The sequence below is a fragment of the Gopherus flavomarginatus genome, chromosome 1 (assembly GCF_025201925.1).
Source record: "Gopherus flavomarginatus isolate rGopFla2 chromosome 1, rGopFla2.mat.asm, whole genome shotgun sequence".
In the NCBI taxonomy this organism is placed as follows: domain Eukaryota; kingdom Metazoa; phylum Chordata; order Testudines; family Testudinidae; genus Gopherus; species Gopherus flavomarginatus.
Window position 1 is genome coordinate 99,526,279 of NC_066617.1, and position 20,927 is coordinate 99,547,205.

The following is a 20,927-nucleotide window of genomic DNA, read 5'->3' on the forward strand; positions in this document are numbered from 1 at the left end:
GGATCCCGGAGATTGGTGCGCCACTCTCGACATGAAGGATGCGTACTTCCACATTGTGATCTTCCCCCCGCACAGACGGTATCTCCGCTTTGTGGTGAATCAGGACCACTACCAGTTCACGGTCCTCCCCTTTGGGCTCTCCTCGGCCCCCCGGGTATTTTCCAAGTGTATGGTGGTCGTCGCTGCTGCCCTGCGACGTCGTCGTATCCATGTCTTCCCTTACCTCGACGACTGGCTCATTCGAGGCACGTCGAAAGTGCAGGTGACCGGGCACATCACCATCATCACGGAGCTGTTTGCGAGCCTAGACCTGACCATCAATCTGGACAAGTCCACTCTGGTGCCTACGCGGAGCATAGAATTCATAGGGGCAGTGCTGGACTCCAACCTCGCGACGGCCAGCCTCCCCCGGCACCGATTCCAAGCCGTAGTATCCATGGTCACAAGCCTGCGGGCCTTCCCGACCACATCTGCTCAAACGTGCCTCGCGCTCATGGGGCACATGGCCGCATGCACCTTCGTCACCAGACACGCAAGACTCCGCATGCGCCTGTTGCAGACCTGGCTCACGTCAGTCTATCGACCAGGCAGGGATGCCATAGACACAATCGTAACAATTCCACCGAATGTTCTAGGCTCCCTTGGCTGGTGGACAACGCCCTCCCAAGTGTGTGAGGGCCTACCGTTTCACGCCCCACAGCCCTCAGTGTCCCTGACAACGGACGCATCATCGCTGGGCTGGGGTGCGCACCTGGGGACCCTGCATACACAGGGTCTGTGGTCACAGAGAGAGTTGGCTCTTCACATCAGTGTGCGGGAGCTACGGGCCGTTCGCCTAGCATGCCAGACATTCCAACGCCATTTGCACGGTCGTTGTGTTGCGGTATTCACGGACAACACAACGGCCATGTATTACATCAACAAGCAGGGCGGGACCCGGTCCTCCCCGCTGTGTCAGGAAGCAGTACGTCTGTGGGACTTTTGCATAGCCCACTCTATTCATCTAGTGGCCTCCTTTCTCCCGGGAGTGCGGAACACCCTGTCTGATCACCTGAGCAGATCCTTTCTGTCTCACGAATGGTCCATCTGTCCGGACGTCCTCTATGTCATTTTCCAGAGGTGGGGGTTTCCCCAGATAGACCTGTTCGCCTCCAGATCGAACAGGAAATGCCAGGTGTTCTGCTCTCTACAGGGTCGCTCCCCGGGCTCCCTGTCGGACGCGTTCCTCATACCGTGGACGGGTTGTCTTTGCTACGCCTTTCCACCCTTCCCTCTCGTCCATCGAGTCCTGATCAAGGTCCGGAGAGACAAGGCCCGCCTCATCCTGATCGCTCCGGCGTGGCCGCGGCAGCCTTGGTACACCATGCTGCTCGATCTGTCCCTGGCGAATCCGATTACCCTACCTCTTTGGCCGGACCTGATCACGCAGGACTTCGGCAGGATGCGCCATCTGGATCTACAGTCCCTCCATCTGTCTGCATGGCTCCTGGCTGGTTAAGCCAGTCCGAGCTGCGCTGTTCCGATGCAGTACAACAAGTGTTGTTGGGCAGCAGGAAGCCTTCCACGCGTTCAGCCTACCTAGCGAAATGGAAACGTTTCTGCTGCTGGTGCAGTCAGCACGGCCACGACCCACTCGCAGTGCTAGTTCCCACCATCTTGGACTTCGTGTGGTTTCTCAAGCAGCAGGGCTTGGCGATCTTCTCTCTATGTGTCCACCTCGTGGCTATATCCACCTTCCACCCAGGCGAGGCTGGCAAGTCCGTATTTTCTCACCCAATGGTGTCAAGATTTATCAAGGGCCTGGAGCGACTCTACCCTCAGGTCAAACGGCCTACCCCTACTTGGGACCTGAACCTGGTTCTAACCAGGCTTATGGCGCCCCCCTTCGAACCCTTAGCCACATGCTCGCTGCTGTACCTATCCTGGAAGGTGGCCTTCCTAGTCGCTATTACGTCGGCCCGGCGAGTCTTGGAACTTCGGGCTCTGACCGTGGACCCTCCGTATACGGTGTTCCATAAGGACAAGGTACAGCTGCGACCGCACCCGGCGTTCCTCCCTAAGGTCGTCTCCACCTTCCATATTAACCAAGATGTCTTCCTGCCAGTCTTTTACCCAAAGCCGCATTCATCCCGAAGAGAGCAACAGCTCCACTCCTTGGATGTCCGAAGAGCTCTCGCGTTTTACATTGAGAGAACTAAACCCTTCCGGCGTTCACCACAATTGTTTGTGGCAGTAGCAGAACGCATGAGAGGCATGGCAATCTCCTCCCAGCGTATCGCATCTTGGGTCACGTCCTGCATCAGGACATGTTACGACTTGGCCAGTGTGCCAACGGGACCCCTTACCGCCCATTCTACCAGGGCTCAGGCTTCCTCGGCTGCGTTTTTGGCTCATGTCCCCGTACAGGAAATCTGCCGTGCGGCCACATGGTCTTCTGTGCACACCTTCGCATCACACTATGCGCTGGTACAGCAAGCTAGAGACGATGCCACTTTTGGCGCAGCGGTCTTACAGTCCGCAACGTCTCACTCCGACCCCACCGCCTAGGTAAGGCTTGGTAATCACCTAATTGGAATGGATATGAGCAAGCACTCGAAGAAGAAAAGACGGTTACTCACCTTTGTAACTGTTGTTCTTCGAGTTGTGTTGCTCATATCCATTCCATACCCGCCCTCCTTCCCCACTGTCGGAGTAGCCGGCAAGAAGGAACTGAGGAGCGGGCGGGCCAGCAGGGGTATATATCAGGCGCCATACCGGCGCCACTCCAGGGGGCGACCTGCTAGCCCACCAAGTGTTGCTAGGGTAAAAAGTCTCCGACGAACGTGCACGCGGCACATACACACCTAATTGGAATGGATATGAGCAACACATCTTGAAGAACAACAGTTACAAAGGTGAGTAACCGTCTTTTCCTTTGGGTACTCTACCCCTTGCCATCCTGCTCTGCTGTAGCGTCTTTTGGTATGTCTACACTACCCTCCAGATCATAGAATCATAGAATATCAGGGATGGAAGGGACCTCAGGAGGTCATCTAGTCCAGGCTCAGAGCAGGACCACTCCCCAGACAGATTTTTGCCTCAGCTCCCTAAATGGCCCGCTCAAGAATTGAACTCTCAACCCTGGGTTTAGCAGGCCAATGTGCAAAGCTCTGAGCTGTCCCTGCCCTGATCGATCTGGTGGGCAAATAGACTCCCGAGCGCTCTCCTGTTGACTCCTGTGCTCCAGCACCTTGAGAGGTGCAGGCTGAGTCGACGGGAACGGCAGCAGTCAACTCACTGTAGTGGAGACCCCACAGTAAGTCGATCTAAGTACGTCGACTTCAGCTACGTTATTCATGTAGCTGAAGTTGCGTAACTTAGATTGATTCCCCTTCCCCCAGTGTAGACCAGGGCTTTGGCTCTGTAGGTGAGAAGAACCTGGGGAGCATCAGCAGATCTGTCTCCATATACAGCTCGCTTGGGCGTAAGAGGCTTTGTAGTGCATGAGTGGACACAGTAGATTCAGGTCTCCAGTCGAGCACATGGAGGTGCGTGCATCCTACAATGATGCATCCCTGGGGACAAAACATCTTGAACTCAAGTTACTGAAAGATAAGTAGTCTTTCCTTAATTGCCTTATTTACACCATGCAAAGGGATATCAACTTTAACTCATTTTTTAAAAAACCCATAAATATCATTAGTTGCACGTTCTGCACTGCATTTGAATGCCCCTGTTAATTTTTGTTGTTTTACAATCCCATGTTTGTATTTTCAAAATGTTTTTCATCTCCTCTCTGTCTATGTGAAGGAGTCTCACAAATGGCAAAGTTAACCATAGGTTTAATCCAAAACACACCTTAGTGGGAGTCTTTCCATTGAGTTCCCTAGGTTTTGGATTAGGCCCTTTACTGGGGGAACAGTGAAACTGACTTGGTGCAAAGTGCTGTCAAATGGTCAAAGTAAACTGGAAAAGTAGAGAGAGATTTTTCCTGATTCTTCAGTTAAGCTAACTCGGGATGTTACTTATAACAATAAATAGGTACAGATGTTTCAGAAAATGTTGTCAGTATCCCACTTAAAAAATATTTGGGCCTTAATTTATCGTTGCTATGTTTCTGAGTAGTGTTTTCCACAAGAAAGGAAATGTTAGTTCACAAGTGGTTCTCGGCAGCAGTTCTGGGTTAGGGCTGCTACTGCATGGATCTCCCATTTAATTGCATTGATGGAAAGAGAGGGACCACCCTGCTTCATGCCCCATCCTTAGTGAGTAGAAATCTATTTTGCTTCTTTACACAATCAGACCTCTCAGCCAGGCTGCCAGCTAAAGCATTTGTGGAATTTATTAATAGTTGACATCAGAAATGTGTATTAAGTTGCTGCTGACAACCTGGAATTTTGTGTTTTTTTTTTTCCCCCCTCCATCTAAATAGTATGAAGTTGAAGAACTGCGACGAAAGAAAGAGATTACAGTTAGGGGGACAGATGCCTGCCCCAAACCTGTGTTTGCCTTCCACCATGCTAACTTCCCACGTGAGTATTCTGTCATTCAGTATACTGATCAGCTTTGTTGTTGGGGTAAGGGAGGAGTGCTGGGTTAACACCCTTCTGATCAGACCTGTTTGGTTCTAGAAAGACTGTCAGATCTAGTGTAGCGTTAGAGATCTTAATCAGAAAAGTAAACCTTTAAGGAATCCTCCAGCTTGTCATATCTGAGAGTCTCAAAGTGAGAAACTTTAAATTGTTCCCAAACTGGGTTCTGTAGGAAAATTTCCCCAGCATTTCTGTCTTCAAACTGATGGCATTTACTCAGACGTACATCGTTTGTATTCTTCACTTTTTTTGTTTAACTTGCAGAGTATGTAATGGATGTCTTGATCGATCAGAATTTCACAGAACCCACTCCAATTCAGTGCCAGGGCTTCCCATTGGCCCTCAGTGGCAGAGACATGGTGGGCATCGCTCAGACAGGCTCGGGAAAGACATTGGCAGTACGTGTTTGTGACCATTTCCTCTTAATTACTTTGTATGAGTTTCTTCTTGCTTTGCATCTCTTGGTTGGTCATTCAGACATGTGCAAAGGGAGGTTATAGCATTTTAAAGCATGTTCAGTCTGTGTTGTAAGTGGGATTGTTAAGTAGTAATGAGCACGTGGTTTGTTTTGTGTGCTTGATCTTGTCTGTTTTCTATTTGGCTGTCCCACAGCCAATGTTTCCATTTGTTTAGAGGGGAGCATATGTTTTGTGGGTTTTTTTTGTTTTTGTTTTTTTAAATGGATCTCACGTACTGGTTGACTTAGTTACACAAGTTAAAATCACAAAGGATAATACAGGCTCATACTTTCCACTGACATAGGTAGGAGTTGTAGGCAGTGTTCCCTCTAATTTTTCCAACCCGTGTGCAGAATGAATTTTATGTGCACATCACCCCCATATTGGTGCGCATAACCAAATTAATGTGGCAAGGGTGGGGCCAAGGGATTTGACATGTGGTATGGGGCTGATGCAGAGAGGGGACTCTGGGGTGGGGCCAGGGACAAAGGGTTTGAGGTGCAGACTGCGACAGGGAGAGAGGACTCCACCCAGCTCTCTCTCCCCACAGCAGCACCCGTGCTGGGGAGGAGAGGTGCCTCTCACATGACCCCTGCAGGTCTGGGCTGGGTTGGGGCCGGGGAAGGGGCACCCCTCCCCTGGACCCAACCCAGCCTGGCCCTGGGCTGCCGTGGCTGTGGGACAGGCCATCCCTCCCCCCGCTGCAGCCCAGAGTGCACCCAGCGCTCGCTAGGCATCAGATGACTCCCTGGCTATTGCCTGGGGGAGCACGTTGTGCTGCTGCGCAGGCCATAATGGCAAAGATACGCTCCTCCCATTTTGTCCACGACATATTTGAATCGCCTTGCTGCCAGTGTGCCAGAACCTTGGTGCGAGCGGGACTCTGGCAGCTCCGGGCCAGGCTGGGGGGTTGGGGCTGCGGGAGAGACACTCTCCCCTGACCACAACAGGTCTGTGGCTGGATTGGGTTGCATCCAGGGCTGAGGGAGAGGAATCTGCCCCCTCATCGCCCCCCCCACAGCCCTGAGGGCCTGCACAGTGCTTAATAGGGGGCCATGCAGCTTAGAGGGAACTTAGGTTGTAGGTGCTCATTAATTGAGAAAGTTGACTGTCTTTTTATTGTGTATCTGAATGTAGACATCCAAGTTTGAAAGGTTTATTTTACAGCCACTAAAGCATACAATACTTGCCACTGCTTAAGGAAGGATGTTAAGCTAAATTCTCCATTACTAGGATTCAATATGATGATCATTGGCGTGATCTAATATGGAAAACTTGTTTCTTAATTTTCATTAATTTTCTTCTGTTTCAGTACTTGCTACCTGCAATTGTTCACATTAACCACCAGCCATATTTGGAGAGGGGAGACGGTCCAATTGTAAGTGCTCCTCAGTTTTTTCCTTTTTACATGTATAATATGCAGTTAACAGAAATGTGTAGATGAATTTTGCACCACAATGCCATAAAGAGGAAGTAGAGAACTGCTCATTGTAGCAGTGTGGGTTGTATGTTCCGTGTATCAAAAGCCCAGTGATAATTATCAGCATGTACTTGAGCCGCTGTTAGTTGTTTTTAGGTAATTGAGTGCTGACAATCTAGTCAATTCTGCCTCTGATATCTGAGCAGAGATAATTAATTATCTTAGCTTGAGACAGTGTTCTCCACTTAGCTATCCTGGATGGTTTTTGTTTTCCTCCCGCAGTGTTTGGTTCTAGCTCCTACCCGAGAGCTGGCCCAGCAAGTCCAGCAGGTGGCTGATGATTATGGCAAGTGCTCAAGACTTAAGAGTACCTGCATATATGGAGGAGCACCCAAAGGTCCCCAAATCCGAGACCTGGAGAGAGGTAATGGTATTCTTGTGTGTTTACAAATTCACTGTTGCAGGAGCTTTAAGGTAGCAGGAAAATCTGATACTGTAAAATATAGTAAGAAGTAGTGGTGTGTTTGTTTGTTTTTTGTTTTTTTAAGCCTGTTTGGGAAGGTGCTAAGTATGATCACAGCCCCATCTACTGTTACAATTCGTGGCATTTGTACCTCCAGTCAGAGTGATGGTGTGCATACAACAGTACCAGTCATCCATATTTGTCTGGTAACTTATTTAGATGGCTGTTTTTCCTCCCCTTTTCTCTGTTCATCCTCCCCATATGACAGTCTTTACAGTTGCCAACTTTCTAATTCCATAAAATGGAACACCCTGCCCCTGCCCCTTCCCTGAGGCCACACCCCTTCCCTGAGGCCCTGCCCCCCCCGCTCACTACATTCCCTCTGTGGCTTACTTTTCCCCACCCTCACTCACTTTTATTGGGCTGAGGCAGGGGGGTTGGGGAGGGGGTGAGGGCTCCGTCTGTGGGGGTGGACCTGGGGATGAGGGGCTTGGGGTGCAGGAGGGAGCTCTGGGTTGGGGCGTGGGCTTATCTCTGGCGGCACCTGGTCAGCAGTGCAACAAGGCTAGGGCAGGCTTCCTCCTGCCTGTCCTGACTCCACTCTGCACCTTGGAAGCAGCCAGCAGGTCTGGCTCTTAGGCAGAAGCGTGGCATGTGGCTCTACACCCTGCTCTCGCCCTCAGGCACCCCTCCCTCCCCCCCCGCAGCTCCCATTGGCCACGGTTCCTGGCAATGGGAGTGCGGGGCTGCAGCAGCACATGGAGCGCTGTGCCTATCCTCCCTGCCCCCCCGCCCCTCCCCGGCGTAAGAATCAGACCTGCTGGCCACTTCTGGGGTGCAGCATGGAGCCAGGACAGGCAGGGACTAGCCTGTCTTAGACCCGCTGCTCCGCCAACCGTACTTTTAACCGCCGGTGGTGTTGACCAGAGCCACCAGGGTCCCTTTTCAACTGGGTGTTCTGGTCGAAAACCAGACACCTGATCACCCTAAGTGTCCCCATCTCCCTGTTTATTGGGAAGAGACCATATTTATTGACTGTGGATCAAGTTTTAGGATTGACTGACTCCCTCAGGTTGAACTCCAAGCGTTCTGCCTCCAAAGTTGTATAAACGGTCAACCTCAATTTCTTAGTATATAGCAGAACTTTTTAAAAAAAAAATCTGCAAGTTTCCTTCAGACTCTTTTGTTCTCACAGGCTTGCCTTCGTAAACTGTATCTTCAGTTGGACTGGAGGAGAATTGGCATAATTTCTGGAGTGTGAGTTACACTAGAAAATTAGGTTGGCATGACTTCGTTCAGGGGTGTGAAAAATCCACACCCCTGAACAACATAGTTAAGCTGACCTAAGTCCCTGTGTTGACCTAGCACTGTCTACAGAAGAATTCTTCTGGCAGCCTACCTACTGCCTCGTGGCTAAGGGGGGTGACAACATTATCTGCGCCATTGGGAGAATCCTTGCCATCAGTGTGCGTTTTGCCTACACTGAAGCACTACACTTCGCACAGCAGCTTAAGTCTAGACATACCCTACTCCTATGGCATTAACTTCTCTACCCTGTTTCTCCTCAAAAATAGTGACACCAAGGGGAAATAATAAATGCCCTACTGTTTCTCAGCTTTCTGAAGCAGTCCTTGGATGCAAGAATCACAGCCTGCATGGGCCTCTGAAAGATGAGGTGTCCTCTGAAGCGCTTAAGGCCAAATCCCCTGCACAGCAACTAGGGAGCTTTTCTTCTTACGCCCTTTCTAAATGCAGTCACTTCCATAAGGATGGTTCAGAGTTAAACATGATCTCCAGAGAGCCGCAGTTCTGTGTGTGCCACCAAGATAAATAAGTGCCTAAGAGTCACCCAGTCTTCCCAAGGTCAACTTCATTGATCCAAGATTGAAGGGTTAATTTCATTCTGTCCCAAACCAAAGAATCATAACAGTAGAATGGCATGAGCAAGATGGGAAGAGGTCTGTCAAGGTATATCTAAACTGCACAGACCTCTTCAGGAAATCCATGTTTCTCTTATACATCCCTGCAGTCAAAGAAAAGACCTGTTCCAAAGCTTCAGTATTCCCATTGATAAAGGCATGCATAGCAGAAGCCTAAAAGAACAAAGGTGCAGCCCCACCCAAGAAAATCTTCTCACAGTCCAGTAGAGAAGCAGTGAGTTCCTGGGTGGAGAGGTCAGAACTCAAGAAGAGATGTGGAGCCACAGCTTGGTCACTTGTCACACTTTCTCCAGGTGTTAAAAAGTAAACTTCCTGTCTAGGAGTGTAGTATATGATTGGAAAGTGCTGTAGAATATGGTGCCCTCAGTCTTTCAAATTGCCCTCCTTTTTCTGTAAATAGTTGATCAGAATCCTCTTCTCACTGTAAACGCTGTCAAATATAGAGAGTACAGAGAAGGGGAAAATTTGTTTTCAGCTATAAATTTTCTTTCTGGGATTCTTTTATGACCAACTGTTTACACTGCTGTAGAGGAATGAATTAACATCAGTGTGTGTTAAATACGATCTAGGAGTCTTTCACTTGAGTCTCTACTTTGACCTTTTGACTCAAGGCTCTGTTACAAATGTTTGTTCTATATGTTGTCCTTAAGTATATTAGTATTTTTTCCTCCAGCTTTGGAAGCTGCTGTTCTTGGAATTTGGTCTGAAGTCCTGACCTAGAACTAAAAGATTTGGTCTGCCACGAGCAGCTAGGGAGACTGTTGGATATGGAGTTTCTCAGAGAGGAAAATTCTCCCTTCTTCAGTCTCTAAACTGTTTACTGGACAGCTTCCCTGAGGGCTTAACTGTGAGACTCAAGTGGAAATGATGTCTCCTTTTTAGGAACATAAGAATTGTCATACTTGACCATTAGTCTGTTTAGGCTTATATCTCGAATAGTAGCAGATGCTACAGAGGAAAACAGATACCTATCTTCCATAATAATTGCCTAATTTAAACGATTCTGTACAGCTTTTCCTCTTTCTGTATACAAAGCCTTCTGAGAAAATGAAAGGTTGAGCTATCTAGTAGCTGTTGAACAGGGTGTGGCTTCCTGTGTTATTACAAAGGGGCTGATTAGATACAGTATTGCAGTGGTTCTCAAACTTTTATAGTGGTGACCCTTTTCACACAGCAAGCCTCTTGAGTGCCACCCCCTTATAAATTAAAAACACTATTTTTATATATATATTTAACACTATTATAAATGCTGGAGGTGAAGCAGGGTTTGGGGTGGAGGCTGACAGCTCGCGACCCCCCCTGGTCGTAACCTCACGACCCCCTGAGGTTCCTGGACTCCCAGTTTGAGAACCCCTGCAGTATGGGAAACTTAGTTGGGACTTGAACTTATATTCCTCTACAAACTGAGCTTCCTTGAGTTAATAGCTTTGGATGAGGGGGATTCAGCTGGACTAGAAGCATAGGTTAATTTTACCTTTTCTGCTGTTGTTGAGTCTTTATATTTCCTCTTCCATGTAATTTCTGGGAGGAGGCTGTCTGTTCCTGGACTATATTCAAGGTTCTAATGGTAGTGTAACAGTAACTTCAGAATGGTTAATAAAATGATTAAGGATGCCTAGAGTTCCAAGTAAAATAGTAGTGGCTCAGTCTTGGGCACACATATAAGGGAAGTGTTATAACAAATTTACTGTCAAAAGTGGTTTATTGTGATTGTAGAAATATAAGCCCGTCCTCTTGTGTGTTGAAGGCGTTGAGATCTGCATTGCCACACCTGGCCGCTTAATTGACTTCCTGGAGGCAGGGAAGACCAACCTTCGCCGATGTACGTACCTTGTGCTGGATGAAGCGGATAGGATGCTGGATATGGGCTTTGAACCCCAAATTCGTAAAATTGTTGACCAGATAAGGGTATGTGAACGTCTCACTTATAGTTTCCTTCAAATTCCCACTCAAAATATATCATCCAAATAACATCCTTTCCCTTTCTTTTAGCCTGACCGGCAGACTTTGATGTGGAGTGCCACTTGGCCAAAGGAAGTGCGCCAGCTTGCTGAGGATTTTCTGCGTGACTATGTTCAAATCAATGTGGGCAACCTGGAGCTGAGTGCTAACCACAACATCCTGCAAATAGTGGATGTATGCATGGAGAGCGAGAAGGACCATAAGTATGGCTGTTGTTCTGCTATCCCAATATTTTTGAGCAGAGGAGGAGGAGGGAGGCTTAAAACCTTTGTTGCACAGGAGTATTTTTTAAAATGATCAGTCCACTGCAGTTAACTTGCAGTCATGTAACTTTTCACTGCTGAGACTTACTAACCAATATAATCCCATAGTCATCTAGTTGCTTGTCGCTGTTCCCTAATGTTATTAAATACTAAGATAATTTAACTCTTCATAAATAGTACTGAACCAGTTTTCTCTTAAGTGGTTGCTTATTACAGGCGTTCTCTAAAAATGTTAAGTTGAAAGCTCTCTCCTGTGTTCTTGTAAATACATCTTAGCTCTTCCTTTTGTTTTAGACTAATTCAACTGATGGAAGAAATCATGGCTGAGAAAGAGAACAAAACTATCATATTTGTTGAAACGAAAAGACGATGTGATGACCTCACCCGAAGAATGCGCAGGGATGGGTGAGTATCTTGTTTACAGTTATTTCCCGTTAGGAATCCCTAAACTGCAGTGTAGGGAAGAGCAGGAGAAATGCTTATGTTGCTAGTCTTGGAAGTGGCCTTTCCGTTCAGCCACTTAGCCAGATGCAATGCTGAGGCTCCTGGAAGGTTCCATCACATTGAAGCACTATATAAGAGGGACAGCGTGCTGGCCTACTTGGGACATAATGTGTATGAGACTGCCGAGGCAAAGGGGTTTTATCAGTATAATAGGCATGATTGGATTAAGCACTAGTTATTAGTACCTGTAAGAATGATAGGTGCTTTCAGCCTCTACAGAAACAAAGGAGGGAAAGAATGCATGAGTATTTCTTAATGATTTTAATCCTTGCCTGTTTTCTCTTAACATTAATAAAACTTCTTGTTACCTCTCTAAAATCATGTGCATCTTCCATTTGACAGCTGGCCAGCTATGTGTATCCATGGAGACAAGAGTCAGCCAGAAAGAGACTGGGTACTTAATGGTGAGTGCAGTGTCTAGGAGAGCTGATAACTTGAACTGCTGAAGAACTTCTGCTCGGTTTAGGCAAACATGTTTACCCCTCTGTTTCTGTCTTTCTTTCAGATGCACACACTATCTGTGTTAATTGATTTACCTGTAGTCCTACAGTGGTTTTTGTTTAGCCTTTACACTTGTTAATTTCAGTACTGGGAGGTTGTTGCAGAGAACCACTCCTCTGTCTAACCCAAAAGGATTTGACAACTTCCAAGCAGTCTTTGTGTGCGTTCCATGTTTCACTCTCAAAAAAATTTCCCATCCTGTTTGGATTCTGGAAAGGTCATACATAAGTTAAATCCACAGCCTTCAGCATAGTTTGTGACTCCTAGTCTGATTTCACAGTGGATTCTTGTCTTGCAGAATTCCGTTCTGGAAAGGCTCCTATCCTCATCGCTACAGATGTTGCATCTCGTGGGCTAGGTTTGTACATACAGGCCTCTCTTGCCTGCTGCTCCATATTTTTCTTCTTTGAACTCAAAAATATTTTCTTAAATTCAAAGCGTGATTTTCCCCCACATGTGAAATACCTTTTTGTAACATTACTCTTTTTTTTTCTTTCATATTCAAAGTCTCTTCCTGCTCCTAATGAACAGGCTTTGGTCTGCAGCAAGGCCTAGGCATGACTAATCGATCGTCAAGAGGGAGAAGAGACGTCCAATTATGCAACCCAATCCTTCCACTGCACCCACTTCCTCCCCACTTCCAGCTTTTTGCGGCTGGATGGCTAGGGCTGGATTGTTCCCAATTTACAGAGGGGATCAAATAATAGTTGAAATAGAGAGTCGTGTGGGGGAGTAGGTCAACATAAAATAATTAACAATACATAGATGAAATATACAAATAAATCCCTACATGCACATAATTTCCCCATCAGATGTGCTCACATCTGGGAAAGCGTTGCTCCAGCTTTTCTGTTTTCACAAACAGCCTTCCCAGCTCTGTGTTGGTTGTAGGCAGGTTCTGTTATATGCCTTCAACATATACTGTCCAAGTGTGGTGTTGGATCAGCATTACATAGATCATTTTCACATCAGTGAAATAAACTTTCTGGATGCATAAGTTAAAACGCCCCCTTTTAATAAGTATATTTATAGTATGAAACCTTTGTGTTTAAACATTAACCTTTCTCCCTTATACGTTTGCCCAGTATAAGTTTAGAAATATCTAAAGCAATTTGGGTCCGTCTGCATTCTTACACTTTCCAGACGTGGCAAAGACCATTTCTGAGGGCCATATACCAGAGTTATTTGCCACAATGGATCAGACCACTGAGGCACTCTTAAGTAAAACTATTGCAAGTGATCCATCAAGAAGCACAGAGGGAAATTCTGTGATTACAGAAGAGTTTTAGTATTTGAAACCGTTTTTTATATCCTGAAAGGGTGGCTGCACTGTGAATCTCAAGGTCATTTAAATGTTGGCAAACTAGTGTGAGACTTGGCAGCCTTCATTCACATAACCTTCACCCCACCCCCAAATTGTCTAACACTTCCTCTAAGAGGTGATCATATGGACTTCAGTCTCTGCCCTCTAGGGTCATGTCTGGACCTGTGCAGTTAGAACTTGGGCCTGTTGGGAGAAGGGACTGAGGCCGGAAACTAGTTTTTATGAAAGAGAGCTGCTTTCTGTAGCAGTGTTTTTTTTAAACAGGCTTGCTATGTGCTGGTAGCTTCTTTGTGCATCTTGCCTAGACATTTAAAACAGCCCCACCCCCCAAAATGCTCCCTCAAAACAACTCAATTGGATACCTCTCGAGAAAACACTCTCCCCGTTCCCACTGCCCCACTTCACCCAAACTGTGGGGGAAAGGTACCATAGTCTGTTTCTTGTTACTAAACAACATCTCTGCTTGTTTTGGGGCCCTGAGTTTGCTGCTTTTTAAAATAAAGTCACTTAACTGGCAAACTTCTGGACGACTTCCTCCAAGATCCTGGAAAGTGAAGGCTACCACATAAATAACTTAAAACAGGGGTGCGCGCTTTTTGGCTGAGTCACCAGGGCTTTCCCTCATCCCAATGGAATATTGGTTTCCAAAAAGCTCCTTCCAGGTAAGTTCTGGGTCCCATAATGACTTCTTTGTGATAATCTCCCGGAGCGAGGTCCTCCTTCTGCACTGATTTTTTTGTTTTTGTTACTCTTCACTCTGTTAAACTAAAAACATTGAATTTATTTTGTTTTGTTTTCTTTAACAGAAGCTTTGATATCAGTTGCAGATCATTCTCAGTGCAGGTTCGGGGGCATATCTGCACTGGTGGTCGAAGCAGCTCTCTAGACAAGCATGTCTGCTAATTTATATCACTCCTGATTAACAGTCAGAGACTCGATCTGTGCCATAGGGTATTCTGGTTGTCTGACAAAGGGTGTGTGTCCCAGGCAGTTGGCCAGATCACTTTTCCAATTTGTTCTTGATCTTGCTACAGTATCTTCTAAAAGTGCAGGAAGATTGACTGTGCACAAATACATGGAGCATGCTAGACTGGAGAAACCAAATCTTGTACTTGGCTCTGATCTTTCTTCAGCCTGATATGTGCACATACAGGACCACCTTTTTAATCTGGAGAACATCCACTGCCTTTTCTGGCCTTCCCCTCAAAAAAATCAAGTCAGCAGTGTCTATGCTATTAGCTACAATTCCAGGCGCTTTCTGCCAGGAAAGCGCTTCCCTGTATCCACTTGGTAATTCAACTCGCTTTGCTGCTCATGGATGTGCGGAATAGGATTGGCTAAGGATCACGTAGCCTGCTGCTTGTCAGACTCTAGTTAAACTCTGTGAAGATGTGATTGTGTCTATCATATTTGCCCCTCCCTTACCTTATACTTTTCCCATTAAAATATTCTTTGTTATTGCACCAAGGACCCTAGTTGGAGACTCGCGCAGCCCCCTGTGAAATCTGCCTTCTCACTCCCTTTTTGGTGTGATTCAGGACTTTGGAGTCAGCAAAGACTAAGGAGACCCCTTTGCTGTAATAAGAAACAGACATAAAGTTCCCTCTTGCCACTGCAAACCCATTGTTTTTATTTTCTCCCTGTCCCCTCTTTGAAATTGAGAAGTCTGGGCAATAGATGCAGTCTGACCCTTTGGATATATTTTTTGTATCTTCATTTTTTTGACATTCGCCCCTATTAACCCCCGGTGGGGCCAAAAAGCGTTGGAGGACCTGAAATTTTTACCTGAACCCAGGTTCTCCGGCACTTCACAACCAAATGGGGCTACAGAGAAGCATCTAAGCCAGTTCACAGAGCGAGCGTGTGTGGGGACTTCTCGCTGCCATGGACCCTTGATGCATGCTCCCCGCGCTCCAGTGGTCCCGTGTCAGAGGGCGGAGTTTTCGAAAGGAGGCCGCCAAAAATAAAAGGCAAAGAGACGGGATCGGCTGCAGCGGTTTCCCACAGGAGGAGGGAGTGTGCATCGGTCTGGTAACAAACAGAGAATGTTTCTCTCTTTTAAAAAAAAAAAAAAAAAATTACAAAAATCTGTGTTTTATCTTGGATATTTTCTGAATATTCTTCTTAAAATGCAGATTTTTTTCATGAACTAAGGACATTTTTTATTGTAATACCATTCTATTTTAACATTGCTTACCATAGCAAATATTTCTGCTACTGTAGGTGTTTTAACTAAAACGTTACACTAACATTTACTTAGTTTCTGCCCCATAAATTTACAAAAATCTGATTTCCTAACAGAGACTAGAATATTTTGATATCTCCTAGGGTTTAATGACATTTTTGCATATGATACAGCTTTTTTGTCTTTTTGAACACTCACCCAGTTCAGTCTAACATTTGAAGTTTTGACTTGGACAACCTTAAATTCTATGACTCAGATTCAAAAGTTTGCTAACACTGGGCTTAGTAGCATGGTGAAATGTTAGTGCAACGCATTCTCATGATAACTAAGAAGGCAGGTAAAATGTCTTAGTTGTGGTTTGATATATTTTTTTAAATAATAAGTTGGCAGAATTTGACTACCGTGGTGTAACTGGGATGCCTTAAATTCTAGGATAGGGGAAGTCATTCATTATATTTTGTAGTCCTTAAAATTCATAGCAAAGTAAAAGCCTTTCATTTTTAATTTTCATGTGCTTGATTGGAAGGTAAGTGATCTCATTGCAGTTAGTCTTTAATAGACTTCTCCCAACAGAGTAAAAGTCTCCCTGTGGCAGATCTCTCCCTCTTCCACCCCAGCTTGCTGTGTCCACAACAATGGTGGCATTTTTATTTGTTCCAGATAATCTTTCTCTGAAAGAGAGGGGACTAAAGTCATTTAACAAATTCAGACGGTGTTGTGTAAAGAACCTCTCATGTGGCACAGAGATGCAACAAGGGAAGGGTGAATTTGAATGGAGAGAACTGCTTTAAGACATGCCATCAGTTTTCAGGTCATTGGCCTTTGACCCATGCATGGCTCAAATTTAAACCTTCTACTCTTTTGGGATGAGTCTCTTGTTTTTATTCCGTTCAGTTACTAACTTGTTTTTTTCTCTTATTACTGTCACCTGCATTCGTGCTCCCCACCTTTCGTTGGCACGTCCTTCTCTTCCTCTCCCCTTTCCTCCACCTACCCCCTCACTGTGCTTCGCTACTTGGGCACCTCGCAAGATGTGGAAGACGTTAAGTTTGTGATAAACTACGACTATCCAAACAGCTCTGAGGATTATGTGCACCGAATCGGCCGCACTGCCCGTAGCACCAACAAGGGCACTGCCTACACCTTCTTCACACCGGGGAACCTGAAACAGGCCAGGGAGCTGATCAAAGTGTTGGAGGAAGCCAACCAGGCCATCAATCCGAAACTGATGCAGCTTGTGGACCACAGAGGAGGAGGAGGAGGTGGTGGAGGTAAAGGCAAACGGGAAGGGGTTAGAAAGATGGAATAGATGCTCCGTCTTGAAGGAGGATAGGTGTAAAGAGGCAGAGCAAAACACCTTAATAATTAAACTATCTTAACATCAGACTGCTGCTGTCTTTCTTATTATATGTAAACTTATAGTAATAAATATTTGATATAAAACCTTGTAATTTGAGGCATACATACCCAATTCAGGGGTCCTTTTAGCTAACTGGAGGAGAGTGTTCAGTGTTTCAATCATACCCATAGGATTTATTTCCCCAAACGGTGTCCTGCAGAGAACTGCCTCTGGGTGAATTGGTAAAATAGTTACATTTCCTGCAGTCATGTCCTGCTTCCCACCTAATCGAACCACAGTCAGTAATCTGATACACTGCCCCTTCTTACAGGGTGGAGTGCTGCATCCCAGTCCACAAGGAAACAAATGAAATTTGACCCATTCAGTTTTAAGTCAGTGCTACATTTCTTCCAGTATGTTTCTGTTCTGCTCGCTCTCATATCTTGGGGTAGATCAGGATACAGGATTTGAATTTGGTATCCACAGCTTGGATAAAAAGAAGGCCCATGGGCAAAGTTGTGCAGGAATATTTTGTGACAGTCATTTGAAAATGTTATGGCCTCTGTCCCTATTGTCATGGAACTGTTGACTTTAGTGGTGAGGGAGTAATTAAAACCGTTGTGAGAATTCAATGCTTTACAGATCTTCTTATTTTAGTTACACACAGTACTGAACCCCACTGTATTCACTACCAGGAGGTCGTTCTCGTTACCGTACTGCTGCCAGTTCAGCCAACAATCCTAACCTGATGTACCAGGATGAGTGTGAACGGAGGCTCCGGGGAGTAAAAGATGGCCGGAGAGACCGTGACCGTGGCGACAGTTTTGCCAATGGAGCAAACAAAACCTATGGCAGTGCTTACGGAAGTCCGAATTCCGCCTTTGGGGCTCAGCAGAGCCAATATGGCTATGCCCAAGGGAGCTATGGAGCAGCTGCCTATGGCACAAGTGGTTATGGCACTGCAGAATACAATGCTAGTGGCTATGCTGCCGCTAGCACTGCCACCGCTGGGAGAACCGCTCAAACCGCCACCCAACCGCAGTATGCAGGGATAGCTCGGTCAGGCCAGCAGCCGCAGCCTCTCATGTCACAACAATTTCCTCAGCCTCCAGCCACTAACATGATAGGCTATATGGGACAGACTGCCACATACCAGTATCCACCACCTCCCCCACCCCCTCCTCCTTCACGCAAATGAGGCCACTTGGCTGCTGGTGACCAGTCTAGACCGCTTGCATTTAAAGGATCCTTTTCTTTCTTTCTTTCTTTTTTCCTACTGTGTTGTCTTTCTCATGCTGGTTAGATTTAGCATTCACCATCCCAATTCCTCCTTCCCACCAAAAATGGCCCCCCAGTCCACAATTACTTATCTTGTGGGTTTTTAACTATATATATATATATACATATATATTACACACACAAACACAATTGACTGGATTTTTTTTTTTTTAGTCTTGCATGTTGAGGAAATTAGGATAACTTTTTTTTATTTTCTCTTAAAAGAAAATAGGTATAAGGCAGATAGGTCCCAGCCCAATCTTTTTGGTGAGGTTTGTGTGTGAAAACTTAATGCAGAGCTGAGGAGGCCTCTCTGCTATAACATGCTAATTTAATTTCAGGAGGTATTGAGAGGTGGGGAATTCTGGGGAGTCAGGGCATGCTTCCTTTAACATAATAAATCCAAGGGAGCAGTGCTCATTTGTTTCTAGATTTGAGGGGTTTTTTTTTTAATAACTGAATATTGATGCTTGTACTCGCGTAAGTAAACTTCTAAGGAAAACTCTGCTTGTTTGGCTCAGTTTGGAGGGATTCTGAGTGTTGCCCCACAAATAAAGTGTAAAACTGTTTTGGTTGGCATTTTTGCAGCTCCTGTTGCAGCAGCCTTCCTTTTGAAGTAACTTCTATGATGTGTGGTAAGGAGAATGGGAATAAAGCCCCAGTGTCAGAGACCAGAAACCTGTTTCCATTTGATGTCTCAAACCCTAGATCTAATCACTGTAAGAACTTCTGTTGTTCAAATATAACATCTATTTTAAATATTTACCACTGAAGTTCTTTCCCAATGATAGTTACATTGCAGGAATGGATGGAATCTGATTACTGACTTCTTAAACCAACTTCTGCCCTCAAATTCTCATTGCTTTGGTCATTCAGATAACTATTCAGTAGAAGGCACAGAAACAGTGACCAGAATTAAGATGATGTTCAGTTCTATTTGTGTATATTCTTAGTGAGCAGAGCCACCTGGTCATGGGGAGTGTTCAGAGTGCCACTGTGCTGAGAGACATGTAGCCAAGTTTTCCCATTTAAAACTTAATGGGATTTGGTGTGGGGCAGGGGAGGTGCAACTGGAAACACCTCTTCATGAGGTGAGAGAGCTGGTTAGTGTCCTGATTCTGAAGCTGCTTTTCCTTCATACCTTGGACTGCCTAGTGCTTTCCCTGGCATTTCCCCAGCCCCAGCAGTCCCTTTTGAGATCAGCTCTTGCAGGTAGGTAGCATTCTAGGAGATGTTAGAAAAAAGTGGAAATTTAGTAAACATTTTAATTCAATCTTGTTTATTCTGCAGGCCAAGGTAGGTGTGGGGGTTTTCCCCTTTAAATAGTAAAGTGTGTCTACTTTGTGATTGCCATGAGCAGGCGGTTCTGGGGCAGTAGATCATAGTGAGAGTTGGCTGCTCTTGTGTTCGGATAACTTGGCAGGAAACCAGAGCCATATACCGATTTTGCAAGGCATAATCCTTGTGTTACAAGAGTTTGTTGTGATTTTATTTTCTATTGGGGGAGTCTGTAGTAGTCACAAACAAGGCATCTCAATCCTTCTAAAAGGCAGCCAAACCCTTCGGTAGGTGAGCAGAACATTTGATAGCCCCAGGAGAGAGGGCTTACTTAAAAAAAGCTTTTTATTTTAGACATCTTCCCCTTAGGACATAGTGTGAAGGGTGGGATGAATATATGGTTTGTGTGCAGCATACAGGTAGGTTATCAGCACAATCTTGGGGACAGATAACTTTCTCTTAACACCCCTATCTTAAGTTGAGGCTATTTTAAAAATTAACTAGTACTTTGGCAAGAAATGTTTGTGCTTGTGTGTTTAAATGATGGCCACAAAATGAACTCTTACTGTCCCAGCACTGACCTGTTGTCTTTTATCTCCCCCACAAGCAAGCGTGGAGCTATTCTTCATTTGTGAGTTTCTGTGGGCATGGAAGGGCATGAAGTGGGACACACTGCCTGGCTGGCTTTAAAAAGGGTCTCTGGAAAGTCAAAATTGCCTTGTGGTGTGCTATAGCTTTCACTTCTTCCTTCAGGGACTTGGGTAGATGTAAAACAGTTATGCTGAGGTCTTGCAATGCTTTATTGTAACTTGATGTCAGCTGCAGTCCAGTCTCTCTCATGCCCAATCTGATTGTTGAATGCACAGTAGCATGTGCTGCCCCGTCTCACCTGGTGCTTGCTGTTCTGTTCCATATACCAGCTGAAGAGCCCTTGTTGATAGTGTTAACATCTATTAATGTTTGCATTGTTCTCAATCTGTAAATGTTTGTGGGAGTGTCAGATGAGTCTGGCATCTCCTCCCTTCCCACTTCCTGAAACAACTTACTGTGTGGATTTCTCTCAACAACTGAAGGGTTAGTGGCTTTTGTGGGGGATCAGTGCTCTGTTTCACACCTTTGCTGGTCTCTGGACACATTCCTGTTGTATTAACGAAGACTTGAATTGAGAGATTCATAAATTTGTGATGTTCAGACAGGATGCTGAGAGCTATGTTACTATTCTTAGTTTGTAAATTGTCCTTTTGATACCATCTTGTTTTCTTTTGTAGGTATAAATAAAAACACTGTTGTCAATAAAATGTGAGCACTTGTTTTTGTTTCCAGGCTGTAAATGGTTTTTACCCCCATTCTCCATGTACTCCCTGTGGTGGGATGCCTCCTGCTGGTCGTTTTGGGAATTTTCTCTTTCCAGCCCAGAGAGCCCTCTGCAGGCCAGTGTCTC

At 45.7% G+C, this 20,927-nt stretch overlaps 1 protein-coding gene across 6 annotated transcripts in view; it reads left to right on the forward strand.

The window, feature by feature from the left end:
- The window catches only part of DDX17 (DEAD-box helicase 17), a 37,707-nt gene extending 16,923 nt beyond the window's left edge, over window positions 1-20,784 (forward strand). The window contains exons 3-13 of one of the 6 annotated variants that reach the window (XR_007768428.1): window positions 4,412-4,511; window positions 4,836-4,969; window positions 6,342-6,407; window positions 6,732-6,873; window positions 10,600-10,760; window positions 10,845-11,017; window positions 11,372-11,482; window positions 11,924-11,985; window positions 12,381-12,440; window positions 14,213-15,437; window positions 16,623-16,721. Coding sequence is in view for 4 of the 6 variants with exons in the window: in XM_050917206.1 (XP_050773163.1) it covers window positions 4,412-4,511; window positions 4,836-4,969; window positions 6,342-6,407; window positions 6,732-6,873; window positions 10,600-10,760; window positions 10,845-11,017; window positions 11,372-11,482; window positions 11,924-11,985; window positions 12,381-12,440; window positions 16,623-16,862; window positions 17,626-18,128 (1,752 nt within the window). In the remaining 2 variants the exon portion in view is untranslated. Of the gene's footprint in view, window positions 1-4,411; window positions 4,512-4,835; window positions 4,970-6,341; window positions 6,408-6,731; window positions 6,874-10,599; window positions 10,761-10,844; window positions 11,018-11,371; window positions 11,483-11,923; window positions 11,986-12,380; window positions 12,441-12,589; window positions 16,863-17,625 lie in introns of those variants that run through there. The other 5 variants (XR_007768429.1, XM_050917206.1, XM_050917207.1 and 2 more) reach the window with 5 other exon arrangements.
- The last annotated feature ends 143 nt before the right edge of the window (window positions 20,785-20,927 follow it).